At 49.0% G+C, this 15,790-nt stretch overlaps 7 protein-coding genes across 7 annotated transcripts; 4 read left to right on the forward strand and 3 right to left on the reverse strand.

Moving 5' to 3' along the window:
* Positions 1-63: 63 nt before the first annotated feature.
* BDZ99DRAFT_569273 (uncharacterized protein) lies at positions 64-1,897 on the forward strand. Its single transcript, XM_033727866.1, has 3 exons — positions 64-273; positions 370-947; positions 1,002-1,897. Exons 2-3 carry the CDS (start codon positions 521-523, stop codon positions 1,757-1,759), a joined length of 1,185 nt encoding a protein of 394 aa, XP_033579591.1. The 5' UTR covers positions 64-273; positions 370-520; the 3' UTR covers positions 1,760-1,897.
* A 665-nt stretch (positions 1,898-2,562) lies between these two features.
* BDZ99DRAFT_518446 (uncharacterized protein) lies at positions 2,563-3,111 on the reverse strand (the record flags this gene model as incomplete). Its single annotated transcript, XM_033725289.1, has 1 exon — positions 2,563-3,111. One exon carries the CDS (start codon positions 3,109-3,111, stop codon positions 2,563-2,565), a length of 549 nt encoding a protein of 182 aa, XP_033579592.1.
* A 2,289-nt stretch (positions 3,112-5,400) lies between these two features.
* On the forward strand, positions 5,401-7,054 carry BDZ99DRAFT_461283 (uncharacterized protein). The gene has a single exon (XM_033719589.1). The coding sequence runs from the start codon at positions 5,428-5,430 to the stop codon at positions 6,877-6,879; it is 1,452 nt and encodes a 483-aa protein (XP_033579593.1). The 5' UTR covers positions 5,401-5,427; the 3' UTR covers positions 6,880-7,054.
* Positions 7,055-7,871: 817 nt separating this feature from the next.
* Positions 7,872-10,204, forward strand: BDZ99DRAFT_439885 (HET-domain-containing protein; the record flags this gene model as incomplete). Its single annotated transcript, XM_033717681.1, has 2 exons — positions 7,872-8,028; positions 8,091-10,204. The coding sequence occupies exons 1-2, from the start codon at positions 7,959-7,961 to the stop codon at positions 10,202-10,204; spliced, it is 2,184 nt and encodes a 727-aa protein (XP_033579594.1). The 5' UTR covers positions 7,872-7,958.
* Positions 10,205-10,507: 303 nt separating this feature from the next.
* BDZ99DRAFT_518449 (uncharacterized protein) lies at positions 10,508-11,392 on the reverse strand (the record flags this gene model as incomplete). The annotated part of the gene is made up of 3 exons (XM_033725290.1): positions 10,508-10,885; positions 10,940-11,271; positions 11,347-11,392. The coding sequence occupies 3 exons, from the start codon at positions 11,390-11,392 to the stop codon at positions 10,508-10,510; spliced, it is 756 nt and encodes a 251-aa protein (XP_033579595.1).
* Positions 11,393-11,937: 545 nt separating this feature from the next.
* Positions 11,938-12,282, reverse strand: BDZ99DRAFT_518450 (uncharacterized protein; the record flags this gene model as incomplete). The annotated part of the gene is made up of 1 exon (XM_033725291.1): positions 11,938-12,282. One exon carries the CDS (start codon positions 12,280-12,282, stop codon positions 11,938-11,940), a length of 345 nt encoding a protein of 114 aa, XP_033579596.1.
* Positions 12,283-13,589: 1,307 nt separating this feature from the next.
* On the forward strand, positions 13,590-15,309 carry BDZ99DRAFT_461286 (zinc-binding oxidoreductase CipB). Its single transcript, XM_033719590.1, has 5 exons — positions 13,590-13,970; positions 14,030-14,079; positions 14,137-14,219; positions 14,276-14,853; positions 14,945-15,309. Exons 1-5 carry the CDS (start codon positions 13,847-13,849, stop codon positions 15,148-15,150), a joined length of 1,041 nt encoding a protein of 346 aa, XP_033579597.1. The 5' UTR covers positions 13,590-13,846; the 3' UTR covers positions 15,151-15,309.
* Positions 15,310-15,790: the final 481 nt, after the last annotated feature.

Consider the following 15,790-nt stretch of genomic DNA (forward strand, 5'->3'; position numbering starts at 1 on the left):
GTCTTCGGAGAGGTTAAAACCCCACGCATTTGGTACACCGTGGCGGTAGCGAATTACGGACGGAACTTTCGCGTCCTCGGCGATTCCATTCCATCCATTTCGAGCAGCACCCCAAGATTGTATGTTACGGATGTTTGCCAAATCACCAGACCATGTCCAAGACACCCCGGAAAAGCTGTTTTCGAGGTTAGCACCGCTAGATATCGGGTTTCATAATAGCAGTCAAGTACGTTGTTCCAAAGTCGATAGCGACAATAAAATACAAATCTGATAGTGGGTTACGCGTCCCTTCCCTTGCCATCATTGAAGCTGCATGCGAATAACCGAAAGAAGCCCCGTGAATGAGAGAAATTGACGAAGATAATGCAGTAAGGCTGAACAAGAATGACCTTGTGCGGTCCGGGTCCTTCCAGAACGCCAAGCTCTGTGGCTGCATTCTCCCCCGCACACCGAAGTCGAAAGCAGCCTTATCGCCTTCATACTGAGCTCTCTCTCTTATGAGTATCTTTAAATTGCCAATATGGTGAAATGGAGAATCAGGAGCTTCAGACCAGCCGTTTCGGCGCGACGAATTAGTTCTGGTGGGGACCTCCAGGACAACCCAGCCTCGACTCGTCCCCGGGTAAGATCGTCAAGCCAGCGTCCAGAGGATCGGACTTTATCTTTCGATGTCCCCGGCCCAGAATACATGATCCTGGTGATGGGGGTTACTGGATCGGGCAAAAGCTCTTTCATCAACTTGCTCGAGGATGACTCGGTGTCCGTTGGTCGTAATCTAAGATCGCGTAATGCGTCAATGTCCTCGCCGTTACATGACCTAGTGACGCTGATCGTTCCAGATACCAAATCTTGCACGGCTGTGAAGACTAAAATTGGGCAAACCATCGTCACTGTGGTTGATACGCCTGGCTTCAACGATGACGAAGACTCTGACGGCAAGATCTTTGGTCCGTTATCTACGTCCACCCTCCGCCTACGCACTTGCTCATGTTATTATACAGCAAAGATTACCCGCTTTCTAAGTACCCAATACCGCCTGGGGATCCTTCTTAAGGGAATCATCTGGTTGCAAAAGATCGACGACAACAAATTCACCGGTTCTGCTAGGCGATATATGGACATCTTAACCCAAATGTGCGGTGACGATGCCTCTCCCAATATCGCACTTGTGACCACTATGTGGGAAAAAGTAAAGGGGACAGATGGCCTAGGACTTGGCCTTGAAAGAGACGAAGAGCTCCGCCAACACTACTGGTCCACTCTGGTCGACGGTGGTTCATGCGTCTTCCAGATGTACACCAGGAGTCGAGATCGCGCCGAGGCTATCGTGGCCACCCTTCTCAAAAAGGCTGATGTAGTTCTACAAATTCAGCGCGAACTTTTCGACGATCACCAACGCCTAGATCGTACTTGTGCGGGAAAGATGGTTAGTTCCGCACTCGAGGAACGGATCTTCGAAAAGTTGCAGACGATTCGTACCCTGCGAGAGCAGCTTGAAGACGCGGAGAGAAGGAAAAATGATCGGAAGCGGGACCGCATTCGAAAGCAATTGGATGCTCAACTAGATGAGCATGCGATACAGATGCGGACCCGGGAGGAGTTAAGATGCCAACCTGATGATGAGACCGATGAGAAGATAAAAGAGGCTAATGACAAGAAGGAGGGTGGATGGAAGAGTCGGATTCAACTATTTGCAGGTGTCATGGGCCCATTGGTTTCGTTGGCAGTGAATCTAGCACTAAATTTCGCAGGTGCTTAGAATGCTATAGACTTTATTATACCACTGGTTGATATACTACACTAGGCAGTCTGTAGACTATAGTGCTAATCTAGTGTCAATACTGAAGCTTGGTGAAGCCAGAGCACATAATTGCAAGGCATTCCCAGCGTCAACGACGAACTGTCTCCAATGCTACAGACGTGGAAAGCCGGTGTCCACACTTGTCACTGGCAACGAAACGATTGTCACACGATGTGAAGCTTAGAAAAGGACCGAATCTGCTTGGCGAAGGCTTAGTTAGAGTGGTTAGGACGTACGCGCATCCTTCTCGATACCATAGTTAGTATCTGCTTATGGATATTTGGAATGTGTCTGAAAGGAAAAGCGACACGAGATGTAAGATTGCTGACGTGAGATCTTGGAACTGATAAAGTCTAGGGTCTCCCTACCCGTATTCTTGAACGCCGAGAAACAAAGACGATTAATACAACTTTTCTGAGACATGATGTGCGGATGTGGTATTAACAAAATAGACTACCCTTATAGTGAGACGGTTTTCCGGATATTTGAAATGATTCTTGACTCCTGCCTTCCCAGCTGCAATTGCTGTTGACTGAAAGAAATTTCGCTATTAGGGTAGCTTCAGAACACGAACCGCCCTCGTCATAGATTTTCTGGGTTCGCAGCGACTGCAAGGACGCTGGTAGGAATAGAGAGCATGCCAACAGCAACATCAGTGACGAGTATTGACGTTGGTTTTCTTTGCTCTATTTGGGTTTCGGATGCAGGGGTCTCTGTCACTTGGTCTTTGTAAAGTAATGGTACGCTATAGCGTCCCGTCATCACTGGTCTTTTACAATTGATTCCTGAATTGTACTCAATTTCCCAGCCTCCCTCCAATTCTGAAGATTGATGAAAGCGTTTCCCTGACACTCTTCCACACCTGCAAAAGTTTTAGCTTCAAATTTCTCCTTCAGAACAGCCGCCTTTTCGTCCATATCCCTACAAAGCCGTAGTTTGTTCTCATCGTCTGGGACAAAATTGTCGCTATCCGGGTCATAACCATAGAGAGTTGTGTCAAATTCTGACACTACAAGCCCACCGCTGCTCGACCACGCTACTCTCACCCACAATCTCTCTTTTAGCTCCGGTGCCGGCTCTTCACCTTCTTCAAGCAAAAAGATGCAATCCTCTTCGTGCAGCTCCGCGCCTTTCAACAGCGAAAAGCGAGAGTACGAGCTCCACCACTTCGCACCAAGAAGTAGCATCTGCTCACAGAACGCGTCTTCGTCGTCTGGGCTCTCATATCGTTTCATGACTGGGTGCAAGCGATCGAGACCGAGATGTTCAAAATCCGGCGCTGTGGCGTTGTCGAGATTATGACGCCGCATTGGATGGCCAGCCGTAGATCGTGATGTCTGGAGTCGCGAAACAACACCGGCGAGTAAAATCGCGGCTAGCATCATAGGTGTTCGTGAGTACACCAAGTCCCTTTCGAGGGTTGTCTGAAATTTCGCTAGGCGCTGGTGGTGTCATGACTGTGGCGGTGATTTTGCTGACGAGGTCAGAAATCTGACTGGCGTTTGAAAATGATGTTCTACTGAGAAGCGGCGGTCGATATAGGTTGCTGATTAGACTCTGGAGTGTTCAGTATTAGGAGACTTAGAAGAATGTATTTCATCGCAATACTAACATGAAACTGGCGAGAATGATAGCTGTACTGATATATCGTGCTTCACTGACCCAACCTACCTGTTGCAGATTATCAGTGGCGGAAGTGGGCACATTGTAGAGGCAATCTTTGAATGCGGCACAGCAGGCTGACAGTGAGTTCATTGATAATCAGACTAGGAAACGTGAAGATAGACCGTTATATTGCTCCTAGTGCATCTCGGAATACCTGTGCTTTATGCTTTGTATACATAGCTGCTGCAGACACGGATTGATGAAAGGGAATAGTTAGTAGATTGAGGAGAGAGTACGAAGGTAGGTGGTAGGTATGGGTGTCCGCCTCATCCCTTCGTTGTTACGTAAGCAACCTGGGCATCTTCCTTTCATGCCGTCTCTTGGGTTCATTTAGAGACCGGGAACCATAGCGCATTTCAAAAAACCTGGTAAGATTATTGATAGAGAGAACGCCTATTTGAGCGGCCTTCTTGCACAATTACTCCAATGTGCACAATTACTCCAATGTGCACAATCTCTGACCCCTGCTGGTCACGTGACCTTGAGCTCGGGTCAGATCTACCTACCCTTGCTCACCTTTGCTCACCATCTCCATCTTTCAAACTTACACGCATTAGCAATATGAACGGATCCTGAATTTTCGAATTCCGCATCACGTCGTTCGGGATAGAAAATCGTCTTGTAGAATCACATGGAAGCCTCGGCGCATCCAGGCAGCAAAAGCAAACGTTAGATGTCTCAGCCTTCTTGCCTTCTTTACTTCTCCCACAAAATCGTCGTATCTCATGAGTCATTTCACGTCTTCAAAACCTTCTTTGACATGCTCAAGGCGAACTATGTCCCTTCCTTGCGTTATAGCACGCTTGCGATCGGTTTTCTAGGCCCAGTTGCATGATGGCATCAAAGCAGAAGCAGTCGCATTCGGCCGTGGATCAAGATTCTGAAGAAATGATTAGGATGAAAAGTAAATCGGGCGGTTTAGTGAGCAATTCCCAATTCCGATAAGTTTGTTGACGACTCTGGGGTCACTCATGAGGTAGGTTTGGGCAAAAGATTTGCATGACATCCACCTGTAGCCGGGGCATCGGTCGTGTCTAGTTGAATGTAATTCTACTGCTACCACGCAGCAGAAGATCACACGGCCGCCCCAGTCATAGGCAGTATGACTAAAGTTGTTCAAGTGACAGATACTTGGTCGTCAGATTTTGATCTCTGAGAGGGTGACGAAATTTGTCCAAGTTAACATGCGAGAGTCCAGTTTACGTGCGGAACTAATTCATATCTTTATTCAGACCCCGAGATGCAACATATGCGACAAAATTGTGGAAATCTTACACACGAGTGTCAAGAGCCTGGACGCCTTCTACGAACTCGGTACTTGGGCACAACTCGTAGATTCTACTGGATGCGCTACTCACCGGAATCTATTTCTTAAGTGCTTTCAACGAACAAAAGCAACCAGTCTAGAGAAGTTTTTCATACATCATTACCAAGGCCATTGTTACAAAAAGATTGTGTATCGGAAAACCCCAGGGAATCATAATTCGATCGCGTTGGAGTTACTCAAGTCAACACTCGGACCGCAGTTTTGTGTGAGACAAAAAGGAGTCAATCCGTTTTGGATTGACATGGAGCAAATCCAGGGTTGGAAAAATACCTGCAAGCAGAATCACTTGACACAGTGTTCTGAGCCCTTAACGACGAGAGACCTGCCGGCTACGTACCCTGCCAGGTTTGTGGACACAATGCGACGATGTCTAGTACCTGCGACTCAAGGGCTTCAGTATGTAGCATTGAGCTACGTCTGGGGTGAGACTAATACTTTTAAAACATTGCGGAGTAATGTACAACATCTCCAACGCGAAGGCGCCCTCCAGTCACCGCAATATCTATCCCGCCTTCCTCGAACGATACATGATGCTATTAAGCTTACAGAAGCCCTTCAAGAGCGATATATATGGATTGATTCGCTGTGTATTGTACAAGACGATGCACTTGAATGCCACACCCAGATGAGCATTATGGGGTCAATATTCGATAACTCAGCTTTCACTATCATTGCGGCTGAAGGTGAACACGCAGATTTTGGCTTGCCCGGCTTAGAAGGCATATCCCGCCCTAGGAAACACGACTTGGAAACATTTACCTTCCAAACAGATGACGGGGAGATCCTAGATATTTATATTCGGAGACGATCAAAGACGAAATGGGCAAGACGGGCATGGACATTTCAAGAGGATACCTTCTCCAAAAGAAGACTGAAATTTGACAGATACGGCGTGCGATGGGAATGCGGTACTACTGTTTGTGAAGAACATCGGGAATCGGATGACTTTCTCGTTGGAAAGGGTAGAGGATGGTCTGAGAAGTCTCATTTCTTTCGGCCCTACCCATCCATACCTGATTTCGCCTTCTTGGTATGGTCGTACAACAAACGAGAACTGACCTATGGAGAAGACGGACTTCGAGCATTTGCGGGAATATTAACCGCTCTCGGCCATAAATTCCAGGGCGGCTTCATCCACGGCCTTCCGGTCATGTTTCTAGACGTTGCGCTTCTGTGGCAAATGAGTGGTGCATGTAAACGAAGGGCCGCTTCAAAACTAAATGCCGAATCGAAGTGTCCTCCAAGTTGGTCATGGGCTGGTTGGAAAGGCGAGATTCGATACATGCTATGGGGCGCCAAGTGCGATTATCTGAGACGGGGAAACGCAATAGAAAGAACAATCCCGATGGTTGAATGGTTCAGCCAGGAAAGCAAGGACTCGACCCCGGTGTTGATTACCCATCAAAACTCCTGGTGCCTAGACCGAACCAAATACCTTAGTGGAGCGAATGACCTCCCTCCAGGATGGACGAAGCACGAAATCGATTCTGCCGACCAAGAACCAAGACTGATCTCTCCTCAAACTCATTATTACCAACACAATTCCATCCCCGAAACCCAGTTCTGGTATCCGATACCATTACCTGCCCCTCATCAGGACCCAATAATTCAGTCATGGGGTAGATTACTATCCTGCCGCGCCCAAAGCGCCACCCTACGAGTCTGCTGGAACGAGATAGACGGCAACAGAGCTGTTATTATACGCGGTCTGGATGGATCACCGGCGGGAGTAGCTGTTATCCTCCGCGCTTTGGATGGATCACTGGCGGGGATACTGCATTATCCACGAGAAGATCTCGCCAGCCGGCCGCTAGAAAATCGGACTTTGGTCGCTATATCCCAGGGGTGTCTCCTCGACGGCTACGTGATACCTTCCGGATATCCGGAGCTGCTTCTGTCGGAGTGCCCTTACGGAACAGACTTGCGTCATAAGAAGTTCCCTGAGAGATCGGGAACATACGAGTTCTATAATGTTTTGCTGGTTGAGTGGGAAGACGGCATCGCATACAGGAAGGCTCTCGGTCGAGTTATGAAGGAAGTGTGGGAACATCAAGATATCGAAATGATCGATTTAATTTTGGGATGAATGCCATTTTCTCTCTGGGGTTGCTTGCTCGAGTTTAGGTTCGTGCGCAGATTTAGTTCGGCCTGTAATTCCTTTAGTCCTAACTTATTTACGGTGCTGCAAGATCTTCTCAATAAATACCTAATGTTGCATCTTGAAACGGTTAAGATCTGGTCCTTTCTCAGGGACACTAGACCTCCTTCACACCGGTATTTTCCTTGATATCATCTAAGACCGTGCAATGCTCATTTATATTCCTCCCAATAGTTTGATAATGTTCTTGGAAAGACTAGCCTGGAGAAAGTTGAACCATATATCGTTCCTTAATAACTTTACCGAACTGTCCATCGCAGCCTCGTAACGGGCTTGGTAGGTCCGATATGGGGCTTTCGAGGATGCCACGAGTAGTTGCTGCTGAGGGTTTGGGGAAGACATCAATACCGTTACCGTTGCTGATATCGCGCACACGCAACGCGCTGTTACGTGAAATTGAGGTAGGAAGATCAGGACCATTATAGCCGACCTTTGACGAGCAGTAGTACGTAAGATATGGCAAGCATGAGGAAGGTATATCTAGGGTGTCAGGTAATACCCGAGCGCAAGATCATTTTACGTAGCGCTGCGGTAATAGGCAATTGGTTCGTGACAATCCTCTTTGCTAGCTACAGACAGGCATACGAAAGCACACCTAAGTAGATAGGTATTGCGGCACAGTGAAGCCAGTTCTGTCGTTCAAGTACCAACGTAGAAACCATCCTTTCCATCACCTAACGATCAAATTAACAAAAAAAAAGTAGCGCATACATCAAGAACAGCATTTTCAAAAAGAGCTACCTACCTTTCACTGGGTATTTCGCGTTGCTTGCAGTGTCCTTGGCTATTTTGTTAATTCCTTACGGGATTGGTACAAAAAGTTGATGCCTGAACGACACGACTGGCTTCGCCTATTGCGGTGTCGGGTGTAACTCTCTAAAAAGTAGACAGCACCGCAGCCGGATGACGTGGCAGCACCTCTGGTTACGTCGCTATTTCAGCTCGATCTCTATCACGACTATCCCACAGATACGAGTTTCTGCAAGTAAACGCAGAGTTTTTGGAGCATGAATGGCGGGAGGGCGGTCCATCGCATCCTGGAACACGGTCGAGGCTGCGCACTCGTCGACAGCCAAGGTGACTGACTCCCGCTCACCGTCCTGGTTCAAGGGATATACGGAAATTAACCAAGCCACCAGGGATAGATGAATGCAATTGCTACATTTCAGTGAACGCAGAGGACCTAGGCCCCACAAGGCTACTGTTTCAACCAGTCACTAGCGATGGCATTCCGGGAGTCTTAGGGCAATTGGACGAGACAGCAAATGCTGCTATTCGTCAATATATTGCTTCTAAGAAAGCAGGATCAGTCGACCGAGAACGTGAGCGACACAGCAATAGTGTATATTCGTGCCTAGATCAAAGCGAAATCCGCATCCTAGAACTCCACCCCGGTACTTTTGAGAGCGATCTCCATGGGGCCTTGCATGTTGCTTCTATTGATTTTGAGTATGGCCAAGTAGATAACTTCACCAGACTCACGAATCACGCCATTTCTCTCGTTCACGAGAAGCCGATCTGGTACACAGCCCTATCCTATGTCTGGGGAGCGCCCATATTCGATGTTCCAATCTATTTCACCAACGGATTTGTAATCAAGATTTCAAGAAGCCTAGAAAGTGCGATGCGCCATCTCAGGGCAGAAAAACAAAGTGTCTGGCTATGGATCGATCAGATCTGCATAAATCAAGCGGATACCACTGAGAAAGAGCACCAAATTCCCTTGATGCGCTTGATATACAGCCATGCATCCAACACTGTGGTATGGCTGGGTGACGACGGGGAAGATTCGCCATCTATAGCCTTTGAAACGCTAATGACGTTGCACTCGAGCCTTCAATTCAACGACAATCAATTTGGACCGGAAGACTTCGAAAGATTGTATTTGCCTCATTCTGAAGCACAGGCCTGGCGAGAAGTCAAGCAGCTCTTCCGACGACCTTGGTTTGGAAGGTTGTGGGTCATCCAGGAGCTCTTACTCTCGAGTGAAGTCTACGTAAAATGCGGCAAGGTGGAAGCATCCTGGGAAGACTTCGCAGCATGGTGCATTGATCTGAACATATCAGGGGTCCAGCGTTGGCTAGAGGCAGATACTGAGAACGACACGACTGCTGCCGACGACGACCTACCACAGCTACCGTCACTAGGTGGTAAGATTGCCTATGAGCTTTGGCTCCAGAGGCATCAACTTCAAGCATTTCAATCACTACCACCTCTACTTAGTACTTTGGTCACGTCTCGGTACGCACAGGCTACGGAACCGAAGGACAAAATCTATGGCATATTGGGTATTGCCTTCTCGGAGGCGGACTACTCTAATTTCACGCTCAGTTACTCTAGCGATGTCACCGTCAGAGAAGTCTACCTCGAAGCATCTCTGAGAACATTTCCGAACAGCAGCATCCTTCGTCTGTTGACTTCCGTCGACCATGAGGTACTTCTAACACCTTCATGGGTTCCCGACTGGAGCGTCCCCCGAGTAACAGATTCCTTTGGATATTCAACCAGCTCATGGTCTGTTTATTCTGCCGGTGGAGAGTACGCCAGTGCCAGGAATCCTGAGACTGGAAAATGGAAGGGCATCACTTATCGATTGAGCGATGACAAAAAAGCCGTAACTTTTCCCGGAAAAGTTTTCGATAGCATTGTTACGCTCGGATGCGTTACGACACAGCCTGTCCTTGACATCGACAACCCGGCGCAAGGGAATAGCCAATGGACGACATACGTGGATATAGCAAAAGCCTCTCAATCATACCCCACCGAAACCACCATATTCGACGCCTTTTGGCAGACTCTCGTAGCCGGGGCAGATGGTTCAGGCCATAAGAAACCGCCGCCAGAGTACAGCGACGCCTTCAGTCTAATCCTAGACGAGAGCACCGGAAATATGCCATCCCTTCCTGGACAAGTGTACAGTGTGCGCCGCCAAAAAGGGCACTTCACGCTTAAGAGTCTTCGTTCACGAAATCCACAAAGAACACTTGAAGATTTGCGGAAAAGCTTTCGTAGAGCATTGAGAAATCGCAGATTTGCTGTGACTAGCGGGGGGTATTTTGGGCTGGTCCCCCGAGGGACGATGGTTCGGGATAAGATTTGCGTATTTGAGCTTGGTCACGTGCCATTTGTGGTCAGGCCTGTGGAGGATCGAGAAGATTTTCAGCTTGTTGGTGAGTGCTATGTTCATGGGATCATGCATGGCGAGGTGATGGAACGGGGCGATATTGAAATTGGACCAGTAACACTTGTGTGAAGTATGGAGACGGAACAAAGGTACTTAAATGTTAAGATTTGTCCATAACATGAAGCGCTTTACCTACCCTAGCACAGCTACAGCTCAGGCTAGAGAACGAGCAGCTTAGTGCCCCGAACGGGAGAAGAAAGTGCTTGTATGCACATTGGGAGGTCATACTGCGTGGTACAGAATTACTATTAGAATCTCTACTATACTATCCATATTTCATATCTAAAGTCCTCCAGAAGCGTCAAGAGATCTGTTTTGTAATTCCGTCTCCCTCCCAGACGCCCGCGTTAGCAACACAGCTTCCGTGGGTAATCACAACCGACGGCCGTTGTTCATAGTACTTGAAACTACTATCCCCGTCATTGGTGTCTTCGTTGGCTCTCTCGATACCTCAACCAAAGCCTCAACCGAAGAACGGTCAAGGCTCGTAAGCTTCTCTTCCTCAACCTTGAAATCCTCTCGAACTTCCGTGTTCCGTTCTCGACTTCCATGCTCGTTCATGTCTTTGATTTTTTGCCAAACATCCTTCGGCAGAACCCACCCCGAGATCAAGAACGCCAGCGTGTCCACTACCAGACTCAGCGGCGACATAAGGACCATCTGAACCAGCCGCGCAAGATGCGTATCATTGGCTTGAAAGCATAAGCCCCAGAACGACCGAATCTCGGGGCGTATCAACCTCGTAGATGACTATGCAAGGGCTGCTCGCAAAATAGCCCACAAGAAGCAGACTAGAAGACCAACACCGGCATCTCGCTTCGAGTCCAACGGTAGGTTGAGGAGGCAGGTAGAGTATATGATGATGAACATCGTGTTCCTGCGTAGTAGGAGCCGGATCCATTCGGCTTGCGACACTAGCACGACGCCGAGGAAGAGATGGATGAGAGCCTCATTCTTGGTCTTTGCTTCGATAGGGTCTGATGCACAATGATAGTTGATTGTGCTTGCGATACTTCCGAGCCATACTGTTGCGATTCCGAGCGCTGTGGTATAGTAGACATTCAGAGGGTATGAGTGCTGGTGGATCTTATAAGCCTGTCCGAAGACGAAGACGAGCAAAGCGATGAAAGTCGGGCCTTCGATGTAGGGGTGGAGCGATTTGATGCGTCAGTTGTTCACCCGTAAGATGAGGGTGTAGGTGAAGACCGCACTGGCTGCGGCAAGCCAGTGAACGAGCTGGCGCTTGAGCGACAACATCGCAGAAATGACGTTCAGAGAATGTTTCTGATGGCAAGATGACGATAGAACACCGAAGTAGCGGAAAAGGAACTTTCTTAGCAGTCCGAGTAAGATCCTATTGAGGCAAGTCTTGGCAGAGGGCCGAAGTGTGGAGGATGTAGTGGTGATACGATGGAGTTGTTCTAGTTGAGCATAGCTGTAGCCTCCGTTGAGATGGGGACTCTGTATGCCGGATCTTTCGACATCACATCGGGCTGAACGGGGTGATCTAATAACGAGACGGCTTTCTGCGGTACAGAGATTTGGAAGCAACGTGATTCGATCGCGATCTCCGTGGAATCTAAAGGGTGGAGCGAGTGAAGCTTGCCGATTAGCCCCTAAAGCACGTTCCTGTCAGAAAGCCCTTCCAATGGCAGCCGAACAATGAACTCACCGGCCGTAGTACGTTTGGGGGGTGCGCCCCGAAGGACTCTGCCGTGCCAGAGTACGAGGCTTGTCGGCCGCGCCCCTCCCCTCACGACTATTCTGACCTGTTGTCACGACCCGTATAACCGTCGAGAGATTTACACCCGCTTCCGGATTTCAAACCGGGGGAGCTCATCTCGATCTAGGTATCTTGGGTCGCTTGGCTCGGTATGTCCATCGTACCAGATCTTGTACAAGACGCCGGCCCATGCTATGGCATATCTCGAGGTAACGCGGACAATGATGTCCGCGCATGTAAATTCCTTGACATTGCCAAGTATAACATGGTGATAGACAGTGCCGAGGCAGGCCGGAACAGCCGCGAGGACTGCCGGATGGTAGAACGAGGTAAGAATAGTGGATATGATGGGGTGGATAAAAAATGGAGAGTTTCCTGTCGAGAGGTGGATGCGGTAAAGAAGAGAAAAGAGGAAAGGAAGCATTATGTGGTTTACTCTACGTGGCTGCGTCGTTTTTGCTTGTGTTTAAAGAGGAAAGAGCACTTTTGGGGAAAGAACACCACGCTCAGCACTCTTGCACCCCTGCATAGAGCTCGACGCATCTTCTGAAAGCTAGGAAAGCCGTTATTGCAAGCAGAATCCTCTGCATCTGCGCTCTAAGCTTAGAGTATGAACCTAGAGAGTTTCTAGTCGGGAGGATGAAGCTAGGGAAAGCGCTGTTTGAGGACACATGACTGACGCACGAGACTGATTGTCGTTGCTTTTTGGGGCGTTCTTGCTTATTAGTTTCGAGACGGGTGAGGGCGCCCTCATCATGACTTCTGACTATGTGCTGGAGGTGGCAGACCTTGTCTAGAGGCTTCAGAAGCATGCCCAAGCGAGAAAACATAGACTAGAGCAGATCTGGATTGATGAAAAGCCAGGTTGGTGCGATAGATGTTAATTTCTTAGGTGTACGAGGCCAGTCGAGTTAGGATTGTTAAGGGGTCTATTCTACTCCCTTTCAAATGAAGCTTAGGAGATAAGCTAAGATTTCTCTCGATACTAAATTAGGCACCAGCTTCGGATAAGAAAGAAAGTATTGAAGTTAGGGGAGATTGATGAGAGCTTCCTGCACAAGAGAAATTCCCTCACGAACTACTCCATTGAACTGAAGCATGTGTGTACAAACCAGAAGCATCAAAAATGAAATTGAAGAGCCTGACGCAAGTGGAGAGGACCAAACCAATGACCTCAGAGTACTTTTTTGTACACAAAGAGGACAGTAGAGAATGCCATAATGGTCACTTTCAACCCTTTCCGACTTATTGTCACAATTCATATCCTCGTTGAGGAGTCTGACGTTCTTTGCCAGGCGGTCAGCAACTGGCTGACGACGTCGGGCGTGGCTCAACAAGTCAGCAAATCATTCAAAATGATAGCCTCCATAATCGTTGGGATTTTGAAAGTGTGTCGAAGCGGCCTTGACAGTGCTAAGAGTCTGTACACTAATGATGCAGCAATGAAGAAAACGCGCCCGCTTCGCAACCCCCATAAGCTTGATTAGTATATCACACAAGGCGTACGCACGCCATTGCGCCTACTGAAACAATGCGGACGGTTAAGAGGAAAAAAGTAAGCCAAAGAGGGACTGGGGGTTGAGATGTTGGCTTATGAGAGCCACTAGAATCGGCCCGACGTTGGATTACCTCCCGATTCGTCCACCGGCCGAGCATTGGCCCGACCTTGCTGAGGTCATTCGACAATGCTACCGACTCTGCGTTGAGAGAGATGTAAGACGCGGATTTCGTCGGATTCTTCGAATGCCGCTCCTACATTGCTGATACAAATATAGTCTCAGGCTGTAGTGCAGCGGCATTGAAAGAACCCCACGGGGGCCCGAGTAAGCCAAATGAACCCACAAATTTTTATATTCCTCCGACCGTCCCAGCAGATCAATGGCGATGGAAGCAATGGAAATGTATAAGAGACTTGGGGAACGCCTCTCCTTTGTATCTCAACACCCATCACTGTCTCGTTCTCCAGATTCTCAATCTTACTCGTCAATATGTCCAACCAAGCAGCATGGATCCCATCCAAAGGCGCCCGCTTCGAAGTCAAAGAAAGCCCCTTGACGAAGCCAGCACCAGGTGAAATCTTGATTAAGAACCATGTTATAGCGCTCAATCCTGGTATGCACCCTTCTACATTTCATGACATTTTATTCCATGTGAGCTGATGTAGAAGAAAGCTGATCACAAGATGCAAGATCATGGCCGCATGGTGCCAACATTCCCATTTGTAAGTAATCAACCCCCCCATAAGGCACGAAACAAGCGAGCTCACATTGTGCTCGAGATCCTTGGGTTCGAAATCGCAGGCGAAGTAGTCGATGTGGGAGAAGGTGTGACGCGCTTCAAGAAGGGCGACCGTGTAGTCGGGTATGTCCTATATCTGCAATTTATACATAACCTTCAAGGCTAATCGTATGGCCTAGCCTCGCCATTGCCCCCAGGACCCAGAACCTCGCCCACGCCGGCTACCAGCTCTTCACCATTGTTAGCGAAGTCGCTGCAGCGCATATCCCAGAGGGGATTCCTTATGCTAATGCCGTTGTGCTGCCCATCGGACTAGCGACTGCAGCTGCAGGTCTCTATGAGCCAAACTACCTAGCCCAGCCGGCGCCAGGCAAATCTACGAGCAATGCTAGTAGTGGCAAGAAGTCCATTCTCATCTGGGGCGGCAGTTCTGTAGTCGGGATATCTGCAATCCAGCTTGCGGCGGCTTCTGGATGGACCATCGTATCGACAGCGTCCCCGAAGAACCACGAACTTGTCCGTTCGCTCGGAGCAACGCATGTTTTCGACTACTCGGATCCGGATGTGGTTGCGAATATCTTGAAGGCAGTGGAAGGAACGACGCTGATCGGCGTGTTTGATGCGATCTCCGATCCTGATACAAGCGTGAAGAGCGCCGAGGTGGTGCATGCCTCCGGTGGGGGAAAGCTGATTGCGACGACGAGTGGGGGGTATGAGCGAAGTACTGTGTTGTTGGGGGATGTGGCGAGGACTCTTGGTAAGTACTGGCTTCACCTTCTTTATCCTGATTCAGCGGTATGTGAGAGTAAGTTCAGAAGGTGCGGAAGGCTGACGGCGATACTTTGCAGTTTATGCGCCTACCCCAACGCCGGGTCAGGAGCTGCCTGTCTGGATGGGAGTGTGGCTTGAATTCTTTGAAGAAGGGCTCAAGGATGGGAGATTGAAGGCGAAGCCGGAACCGACCATAATTGAAGGAGGTCTTGAGAAAATTCAGGAGGCGTTAGACTTGCTCAAGAAGGGGGTGTCGGCTACGAAAGTCGTTGTGCAGTTGTGAAGACCGAAAATGGCCTCCGATCCATCTTGGAGCATAGCACAGACATTCCCTCATACTTCTTGACTACTAGAGCTCATAACTGTGAAGCCTTCGTATAGGCGTAGAAATACAAAGTACTTGGATGAGGATGCTCACAAGTAAAACTCCAAGAGGTAAAGATGAAAAGCGACGATGAATTGATGAGCTAAGGTAAAATCAACAGCAAAAAGAAAGCAAGAAATCGACTCCGACCTTACGACTTCCTCTAGACCTCACAGCTATCCCATCCATATGGACGTACCCACTGTTTACAACGCCCTCAAACCAGCCCCCAAAACTCGGTGATAACCAACTCCCCATACTCCACCCCTTGCTCCGTTACACAAATCACTGACATCCTCCATTCCAGCTCAGCCTCGCCCGCAGGCCTCCCCCGTCCGATCGCACCTCGTCAGCACTTAACCCCAAGCTTATCAAGTCCAGCAAATGCCCACCCTGCCACCAGGACAGCTCAGGATCATCGCGCGGAGGCCAGGCGGCTGTCCGTGGGGCGGGCGCTAGAAGGGCGGCTCCAGCTGGGCCAAGGGACCTCCGTCCGAGGCACCCGCACCCACTCGCTTGGGCCTGTCGCGAGCAGGATGTCGTACCCGGTCCATGGATC

The sequence above is a fragment of the Mytilinidion resinicola genome, assembly GCF_010093595.1.
Source record: "Mytilinidion resinicola strain CBS 304.34 unplaced genomic scaffold BDZ99scaffold_6, whole genome shotgun sequence".
Classification (NCBI taxonomy): Eukaryota; Fungi; Ascomycota; class Dothideomycetes; order Mytilinidiales; family Mytilinidiaceae; genus Mytilinidion; species Mytilinidion resinicola.

Excerpts from the sequence above, each read along its gene's own strand:
- BDZ99DRAFT_569273 (XM_033727866.1), top strand. The coding sequence starts at position 521 with ATGGTGAAATGGAGAATCAGGAGCTTCAGACCAGCCGTTTCGGCGCGA. Across the intron at positions 948-1,001 it reads CTCTGACGGCAAGATCTTTG|CAAAGATTACCCGCTTTCTA; the intron begins GTCCGTTATCTA and ends GTTATTATACAG.
- BDZ99DRAFT_461283 (XM_033719589.1), top strand. The coding sequence starts at position 5,428 with ATGGGGTCAATATTCGATAACTCAGCTTTCACTATCATTGCGGCTGAA.
- BDZ99DRAFT_461286 (XM_033719590.1), top strand. The coding sequence starts at position 13,847 with ATGTCCAACCAAGCAGCATGGATCCCATCCAAAGGCGCCCGCTTCGAA. Across the intron at positions 14,220-14,275 it reads AAGGGCGACCGTGTAGTCGG|CCTCGCCATTGCCCCCAGGA; the intron begins GTATGTCCTATA and ends CGTATGGCCTAG. Across the intron at positions 14,854-14,944 it reads GGATGTGGCGAGGACTCTTG|TTTATGCGCCTACCCCAACG; the intron begins GTAAGTACTGGC and ends GATACTTTGCAG.